The sequence below is a fragment of the Micropterus dolomieu genome, linkage group LG05 (assembly GCF_021292245.1).
Source record: "Micropterus dolomieu isolate WLL.071019.BEF.003 ecotype Adirondacks linkage group LG05, ASM2129224v1, whole genome shotgun sequence".
In the NCBI taxonomy this organism is placed as follows: domain Eukaryota; kingdom Metazoa; phylum Chordata; class Actinopteri; order Centrarchiformes; family Centrarchidae; genus Micropterus; species Micropterus dolomieu.
The window spans coordinates 22,980,549-22,989,751 of NC_060154.1; the positions used below are offsets into that span (position 1 = coordinate 22,980,549).

Consider the following 9,203-nt stretch of genomic DNA (forward strand, 5'->3'; position numbering starts at 1 on the left):
CATTAGCTCCTTAGCATGAGCTAACTCGGTCACGTCGAGCTAGGCGGGAGTGGTTTCAGCAACACGTCACCTCAGCTCCACCTACGACCCGCCTCTTTACCCATTTTTGGTTATCCGGGAGTGACGCGTGGTGATGCGATGCCAAGATGGCGCCGGCCAGCTCCGACAATTTTGAGGTGACGTCACGGACGCTACGTCCATTTTTATATACAGTCTATGGTTGTAGCCAGTAAGTGCATTGGTACAACAACAAAATATAAAGTGCTATGGAATGTGTGATCTACAGCTCTAATAAATCCTTGATAGTGATCTGTAAGTTCTCTTAATCTGTCTTGAACATGACGGACATTTGAACCACAGGAAAGGGGTAATCCTACCTTGTGCAGTTGAGGGTGGGAAGCCAGAATGGCATCCTGCTGTTTGCAGGCATCCTCCGCCTGGTGGTAGTTGAGCTTATAGCGCCCCTCACGGGGGTAGTAAGGAAACACTACTCCTGCAGGTGACAGAAACAGACCTGCTCTTGAGTATTAGGCTGTACAATGTATGAATTTTACTTCAATTTCATGTGAACTTTATACAGCTAATCGAGAACTCTTCAAGTTGCATCTTTAATTCCTGACCTTCTAGGTCGAGGTTGACAAATCCTGTATCGTCTTCCATGTCATTCGTGACTTCACACTCGTAGCGTCCGTAGTCCTCCAGTGTGACATTTTGGATGATCACAGAGGCGTCACCTGGTCCTGCCTGCTCCAAAAACACACGGCCTCTGTACGATCCAAACACACGCTGCTGCCTGAGGATATTTGACAGACATTTTAAAGTATTTCCTCACCTTTATTAAAGTTGCTCTGAGCAAAATCATTTAGAAATGCCTCAAATTGGGAAGTGTTTTAAAAGTGGAGGTGACCTCCTTTACTTTACAGTTTTTCTCAGTGGTTTTGGTACATTTCTCAAAACATATCTAACAAATAGCACAACACAGTGGATCACCTGCAAAAGCCCATAACTTGCTTAGAATCCTTAGTCTAAAGCAAATCTTCATGTCATTGAACATGTCAGTGCCACCAGAATGACAAGTCCTTGTGTCATTGTTTACGAACACGATAGTCAAAATGTTTAGTCATGTTATCAATATAACAGTGTACTCTGTAAGTGTTTTCTGATGTAAACAATGGCTAACGTTTTGATGACAATGATTGAAAATGCACAAGGCTGCACTTTTTCAATATGGCATATCTATTTCAACAGCACAAAGTTATACGTTGCGAGGGACTGAACAGGATACATTTTAGATTTTAGTGTTTGTACTATAATTTGTTGACAGACCATGTCATTGTGATGCAGAAAAGAAAAAGACAAGACTGTTTTACAGCACTGCATAGCACAACGGAAGAAATTACAAAATTAGAAATGTAAACATGGGAAACACTCCTTAGGCTGATGTTCCTGTCTGTCAGGTCACATATTCTTATCCACATCACAACAGTTATCTTCATCATCATCAATTACAGTAAGGAGACATTTACAAAAAAAAGTCTAATAGACATGTATGATTGACTGATCAAGAACAATCTATCTCTCTCTTTCGCTGTCTATATAATTATACATATATACGCACACACACACACACACACACACATATATATAAGTATAAACAGCTACTCATATTATTTTTAGTTATTTACATTGCACTAATTACTGCTCTTACAGTTCACTGTGTATGGTATTGTGTGTATCGGGTGAATGGTCTGAGGGCTGTGTTGTTGTTGTCTATTCTAATTTTGTTTAGGCACCATGGTCTGTACAAAACAACATTTTGTTAGGCTGTGTACCTGAATGCGAAGAATGACAATAAAGTTTGACTTTTTTTAACTTTGATTTTGATAACGTGTTCAGCCATTTTGCATGTAGTGACTTATACAATGAACTTGTGCCTAAACGTTTTGGGGTGTAAGACTATTCAACAAAGAACCGGTATAATACATTGTGATCAGCGTGACATAAGCTATTGATAATGTAGGAAACAGCAGACAATTGTATAGAATCATTTGCATAAATGTGTGAAAGCATTTGCAATTTGTTCAAAACAATGAGAATGTTTTTATGATGTGCACAAGTGACGAGATGATGTGGGGGTTGAACATGCAGTTTTGAGAATTTAAATTCTGATCTGAGAAATTTATAAAGCGACTATAAAAGAGAAATGTGTGTTTTATGATCTGAGTGGGAAAATGCTTAGATGAAACATTACATTGTGATTATGTGATAAGCATCTATGGTGGTTGGCAGTGAAATCAAAATAATCAATCTGTTGAATTGGGCCCTGCAACGAAGAAACAGAAAAAATGGATGAAAACAGTAGATACAAATTCATTGATTGAAAAATACAGATGCAGATTTCACCTTCCAAGTGCTACAAAGACATCCTCAAACTGCAGCGCATCAGTCACTTTGGTCCATTTAATCCGAATGCGAGCAGGATCGGTGTTCTCCGGCTCATGGTGGAATCTGCAGGGCAGAGTGATGGAGCCACCACGATGTGTCACCACTTTTCCAGGAGCTGTCTGCACTATCACCGCTCCGGTGTCATCCTCTGTGGGAAGAAAGAGGAGAAGGAAGGCCGGGTTATCAAAATGCTGGATTTGGGGAATGATCTGTCATCCTGCTGGTCTGCTTTCTCGCTATTCTGTATTTATGCTTTCTTTTCATTGTCACATTTGATGATGATGTGTATAACTTTATAACTACTGTCTTGGCCAGAAAGCTATATATTGAGGTTAAATGATAATAAAAGAACTGGATACCAGCAAATGCATAAGGAATTCTCCATGGCCATCCAAGTAAGTGCAGTCAAGTCCTTGTAATGCTGTTTGCAATCACCCTTGACTCTTATTCTCTCTCTTGTAACTCTTCTTCTAATCGAAAAATGAATCAGCTTCAGCTAATAAAGTGTGTGCTGTTAACTTGAGCTGTCACATTAGTGTCTCAACATCCAGTAATAATGGTGGAGAACATTTTTGTTTTTGGTCAAAGAGTCCAGTGTGCAGCTTAATCGCTCCTCTGCCCAGAGCTGTCATCAGATTACCCACTCCAAATTTTAACCTCAACCTCTGCTGAGAAGAAATCACTGAAATGACCTAAGACTAATGGTAACCAGAGGCCTCTTCTTCCAAATGGCCAATAAGAAGACCTAGTTTGCATTTTTGGCAGACATTCGCTCAGACGCTGTTTGTGTGTGTGTGTGTGTGTGTGTGTGTGTGTGTGTGTCTGTGCGCCTAGGCAACTAAAAACTACGAATAACAACAGTGGTATAAACATTAAAAACATTTATTAAGCGACTGCAAGAGGTTTTCTGCTATGTTGTGACCAGATAAAGGCACTTACAATTATCCATGCTAGCCAGCAATTAGTCCTGTCACTGCTCTCTGCTAAGTTGTTTATCACCAGCGGCCACGAAACCATAAAGTGCCGTTTCATCAAAACTTTAAGCATATTTCCCAACTGATGGCAACTCTGCAACAGACAGATGTTAAGACAACACCATGTTACTATTTCATTAAGGAGACTCATGTTAACAACCATTGCAGCAGTTGTCAGAATTGGTGACTCCTGCTGGTTATTCAGAGTGCCTGTGTGAAGGGAGTTGGGATAGTGTGCGCTCCTACACGCTATACATGGTAAAACTGGCAGCTTAGAAGCAGCAAGCAGCAGTTCATTAGAGCAAACCCGTTCTGATAAAACCAGACAATGGCAGGGACTAGCTGAAAAAGAACGTCAAACTTCTAAAGGCCCAGACATTTCTCTCAGACATTGGTGGTGACAGATCCAAAGCAAAGAAAATCTTAGACTTACATTCATCAGGTGGTCATGACTCTAATGGGATAATACTTTTGCATGTGTGTGCTGAATGTGTAAATAGGCAATCATTTGCTAACAGATTAGCCATAATGAGTTTATAAGACAATAAAATGTCAGGGCTATGTGTCTTGCGCCTGATGTCCATTATTACTGCTTTAAGTACATACTCAACATTTTCCTTTTTATGGGAAATAAACGTCACTAAATCATTATTATCCGATGGCTGTAATTACTTTGCTTAATCTGCAAAGTTTCTGTAAGAACCTATAAAAACATTTACATATAAATCATATAAAGACCTAGTAAAATAAAACGCATATCTAGGGGCAGGAAGAGGGGTTCAGTCACTTGAGAATATCCCCTAATACAAGAAGAAATGTATCTCTATTAAACCTCTACATTACAGATAATATTGGCAGACAGGTCTCATGCAGTCAATTGGTTTAATAACTGATGTCATCAAGTAGGTCTTAGTGGGTAAAATGTTGGGAATGTATCACAATCCTCAAGCCCATACTTGGTAGTTGTGCAACATGGGATGTTAACAACTTTTATCATGTGTTAATATACAGTAATACAACAGTTACATATAGTAATAGTAATATACAGTTACAACAGTATTGGCTGTTCCAAATACTGTGTGTGTTACATCTTACATATTTTCTAGCACATGTTGAAACAGCTATGCAGACCAGAGCTCCTAACTTTGCTGCTGTAAACTGTAAGAAACAGGAAAGAAAATATTGTCCTTACCAAGCACGTGCACCACCTTTCTCCTTCCCTTCTCTGTGTCAGCAGGCAGGGACGTCACTGAGAGGGCACAGGTCAGGATGAAAACCACCAAGGATGTTTTCCCAAAGGTCAGAGGCCATGGATGCTTTGACAACTGCAGGAAGGGACATAACAGAGAATTGTGGCTATCCCAGGTTTACCGGGCAAAAAACAGATGCACAATCAAGACCTAAAAATACAAAGCTAAAGAGTAACAAAGATCCCATGGACAACATCTTCAGTGTACTGATATTCATCTCAAAGACAAATGACAAATAATGGCAAATAAATGGTAGTGGCAACTTTGGACTGTGGTATGAAAATTCTGGTAGGACTTACTGTCCATGCATAATGATAAATTAGCATGTATAATATATACAATGCAACTTGGGCAAAATCCACACCTGTCTCTTGAATTTTGCCTTTCAACCATGCTGAAACCCCACCAGAGAACTCCTACACTTCAGGTGTTTACACAGTTGGGCTGGACAAAAAGTAGCAGATAATTGATTACTTCAACTTTCTCAAAACAAGAAAATAAGGTTTGCCGACTATGGATTGAGATTCATGCTTTCAAGCAGCAGTCTGCAACACATACCACTTTTAAAGTGCCAGCTGTGTAGCTCACAGTCACAGTGTGAAAAGAGGAGACAGGCCTCATAGGATTGCCCCTGGACTAAAAGCCTGTTTGGCACTTTTTATCTTTACTGCCAAGTGCCAGTTGAAGGGAAAGGACGTGGTTGGAAAGTTTTGAGGGAAACAGGCTTGGTTCAGTAGGGACCCATAGTAAACAAAGTAAACTGTTTACTGACATCAAGTACAACAAAATCATTACAAATTACTGAAGAAAAGATTTTAAAAACGGGGTTTGTTGTGCTTACTGTAATATTAAACATACATAAAGAAGGGCAGAGAGAGACAACCCATTTTGAGTCTTCAGAGTATGTTAACAATCCCCCCCTGGCAGTGACCAATTAAGGATTACCTTGCTGAAAAACACAACTCCTCCTGGACGTTACAGCTGCTTATTCCGGTCAAGGGCTCATTATCGTTACAAGCTCTCTCTAGGTTACGGATGAGTGGTTGCTCAGAGCGCTACAGTTGCAGACTTGTGTGTATTTTGACCCATGATGAGACATCCCCGGTGGTGGTGCTGCTGCTGCATAAATCTATGATGGATTGCAATGACAATAGCCTTCTGCATAATACTAACTCCTCAGATACATAATTGGGCCTTTTACTTCATTGTGGATGAAATAACATCATCAAAGCAACAAAATTCAAGAGTCAAGTAGGTATGCTGCAGCTGTGTGCACTGCTAGAGGGCTACAACATCAGTGTCACCTGTGAATAATCGCTTCCTATGTAACAGCAGTGGTGCAGTACATAACATCAGAACAGGCCCCAAAGAAGCAGAGTCACTAAACTAGCCACTTTACATGCACATTGCACGCTATAAACAGCCCTGCTGCATAATTTTTCTCAAGGTTAGTCCACTGAACATCCCTGCAGTTACCGTGCAGCACAGGGTGTTGCAGAGCAGGGCTGTACTAATGGAGCACAGAAGTGAACTTACCATGGCTATCACAACAGGATTGATGCCTGGATGAAGCAGATGTGCTGCTGTGTTCCGTTTAACTCCTCAGCCAGGCTAAATGTTGTTCTGCAGCAGCACTCTCCTCTCTCCCTCCCTCTCTCTCTCTCTCTGTTTCCAGTACCATCGCTGATCTCTCGCACTGCAGGGGAACCACCGGTGTTTGTGGGTCCCGCAGTCCTCCAATGACGCAGCACACATTTAATTGTGCAGAGTGTGTGGATAAGTAAATCAAAGCAATGATTTCACACTGATTTGATGTTTGTGAATGTCTTTCTGTGCATTAGTGAAGCCCATTAGAGTGTCACTTATTGAGTGTCACACAGTTTGTTGCAGTTAATGCAGTAAAATCTCATTAACTTTCAGGCAGAACATTGTTGCTGTTAAAGACCAATTGAAATAATGGAAGACATTCACAAACATTAAATCATTGTGAGACTTTGACAAGAAAAATTAAATCTATCCAAGCAATATCATGGCTGTGGAAGAGTAAGGTAATAAAGACTTTCAGTTTAAAACATCTTGATATATTGTAACACTTGTACAATGCCGGTGGTAGAATGTAGGTAGTTACTCAAGTGTCTGTATTTAAAGATAAATTTGAGTTATTAGGCCTACTGGATTAATACTATTTCTATCTTCATTATGTTTCTTCAGTACTTCAGTTCAGAAGGACACTACATTTATATGGCAGCTTTAGTTTAACAGGGTCCATCTGTGTGAATTAGACAATATGTTCTTTTACTAGATTTACTGCATTTTCAATGCAGGACTTTTACTTGCAATGGGGTATTTTAATTTTGCAGTATTTTTACTTTTTCTTATGTACAGTATGTGAATACCTCCCCCACCAGTGAACAATACATTTAATAAACACCAGGTATATGAGTAAACATGAATTGTTAATGACATATCATGAACTCATTGGAGTCCATTATTTAGGAAGTATTGACTTTGAAAAACAATTATTTGATTATATATGATCTATAATTATTCCATCAATTAACCTGGCCAAAAAAAGCAGGCGGTTTACAGCAATACTGCAACGATGCTCTGCAGCATCCTTAAAGTTCTGGGGAACAGAAAAAATGCCACCCTCTAGTAGAGGTGGAGACATTATTAACTCACTGCTCTGCAGAGATGCATACAAATACACACACACGGGAGCCTTTTGGACCAAATGAAGAACTGAATTTGTTGTGTTTCCTCTAATGTGCTGTGGATGCAGCACCTGTACTTTGTGTAATTTTTGTGATGTGGTGTTAGTGCATGGGGTGTGCCTGGGATTCATTATCCAATAGATTTTAAATCTTGTTCAACCATCTATCCAATGACAATTGGTTGACTATACTATATGTTGTTTGCCTCATGTCTTTTGTCCACTCTGATGAAGACACAGTAGTGTTGAAACGTTAGTCTGTTTGCACAATTAAAGGATGCAAACCAATCTACCTCAAACCATCTGCTCCAGCCTCGGTTTTTCTCAGACTGAGAAGCATCTGCTTGGATAAGAGCAGAGAACCCTGTTTCAGCTACAACAATAACAGCAGAAAGGAGAACAAAATTGATTACAATGCAAATGGCCAGGATCAATATCAATATCAACTTTATTTATATGGCACACTTAAAATAACCAAGGTGGACCAAGGTGTTTTACAGGGTAAAAATACAGCAATAAAACAGTAATTTCAAAGTAAAAGTACTGCAATAAAACATTAATTAGAACATACAGTATATCATAGACTATTTAATATATAATGATGATAAAATCACCTAGGGTAAGAACTTTCTTAACTCAAAGTTAAAGCCTAAGCAATGACATGTGTTTTGAACAGTGTTTTAAAGCATTCGAAAGTTGGTGCCATTCTGATGTTATACCCAGAGGATTCAGTGACTTTGCCAATAAAGACTGGATCCAGCAATGGTGAGTTTGTGCTGAAAATAATCCCAGGTCTAAGATCAGGCATCTCCCCTTGCCGTGGACAGTTACAATAAAAAGCATCTAATGTGTCAAGAAATGGTTGTGGTCTGGTTTGTGAAAGCAAAGAGTTTTGCTTGTGCAGCCCAGTCACTGAATTTTGTGGTTGTAAATGCTGTTGAAAGCATCTGCAGGGAGGCAAGTCTGTTTGAGTTTCTGTAGCCCTACATGCTTTTTGCTCTTCTCTTACCAGTGGAATAAGGTGTTCAAGAACAGCATCACTGAAGAGTCTGACATTGAAGTCTCCATCAAGCATCATATGGGCATCTGGTGCAGACTTTACAAGAGCCCTCCATGAGAATAATGGTACAATAGGAGAGGCTCTTGAGACGATAGCAGCCGACAATGAGAGGAGACAGGACACTCAGAATGAGCAAAATAAAAAACTGTACCTATAGCTACATTATAACACATTGTTCTGCCTAGATTCAAGTTGACTAGCAGTGTCTTGTAGAACAAGGAAGTGTCAACTGCTGTGCAGGATCTTGAGTTACTGCCGTCCTGTGCGGCATCACTGTGATCACTGTGAGAGGAGTTACTGTAGTCTGAGACATCTGCCCAGCCTCTCCCTGGAGCACTGCAGACCTATCAGCATGAGACACAGCACAACAGCAAAAAGGGAAAATTCTGTTGACAATAGGTTGATGTTTTCTAGGAGGGAGAAATTCAAGGTCAACAACGTTAACATTGACAGCTTGCTTTCAGGCCTGAGCCAACAGCTGGATGCTTCCAAAACCATTAACAGCTGATTTGGTGTGTTAGTTGGCGTTATCTATAACGATGTGTTGCTGACTCTAAAATGAGCAAAACTATTCCCTGCATCTACCTGATTTAGACAGGCCCTTTGCAGAAGAGTAGCTCTAGTTTAGGGACAGAACAGAGAAAGATTATTTTCCTGTATATGAATTACAAGTTGAGAAAAACACTCCAGGCAACGTTTTTCCAATATTGTTGAAGCACTGAGGATTTTCCTAAGCTAACCTGTTAGCGAGGTCATTTTCT

At 40.0% G+C, this 9,203-nt stretch overlaps 1 protein-coding gene across 1 annotated transcript in view; it reads right to left on the reverse strand.

Moving 5' to 3' along the window:
- hapln4 (hyaluronan and proteoglycan link protein 4) overlaps positions 1 to 8,460 on the reverse strand; it is a 20,308-nt gene extending 11,848 nt beyond the window's left edge. The window contains exons 1-5 of the mRNA XM_046050013.1: positions 8,392 to 8,460; positions 4,612 to 4,744; positions 2,404 to 2,593; positions 621 to 793; positions 378 to 493 (exon numbers count right to left, since the gene is read on the reverse strand). Of these exons, the coding sequence (XP_045905969.1) occupies positions 378 to 493; positions 621 to 793; positions 2,404 to 2,593; positions 4,612 to 4,744; positions 8,392 to 8,460 (681 nt within the window). The remainder of the gene's footprint in view (positions 1 to 377; positions 494 to 620; positions 794 to 2,403; positions 2,594 to 4,611; positions 4,745 to 8,391) is intronic.
- Between the last annotated feature and the right edge of the window lie 743 nt (positions 8,461 to 9,203).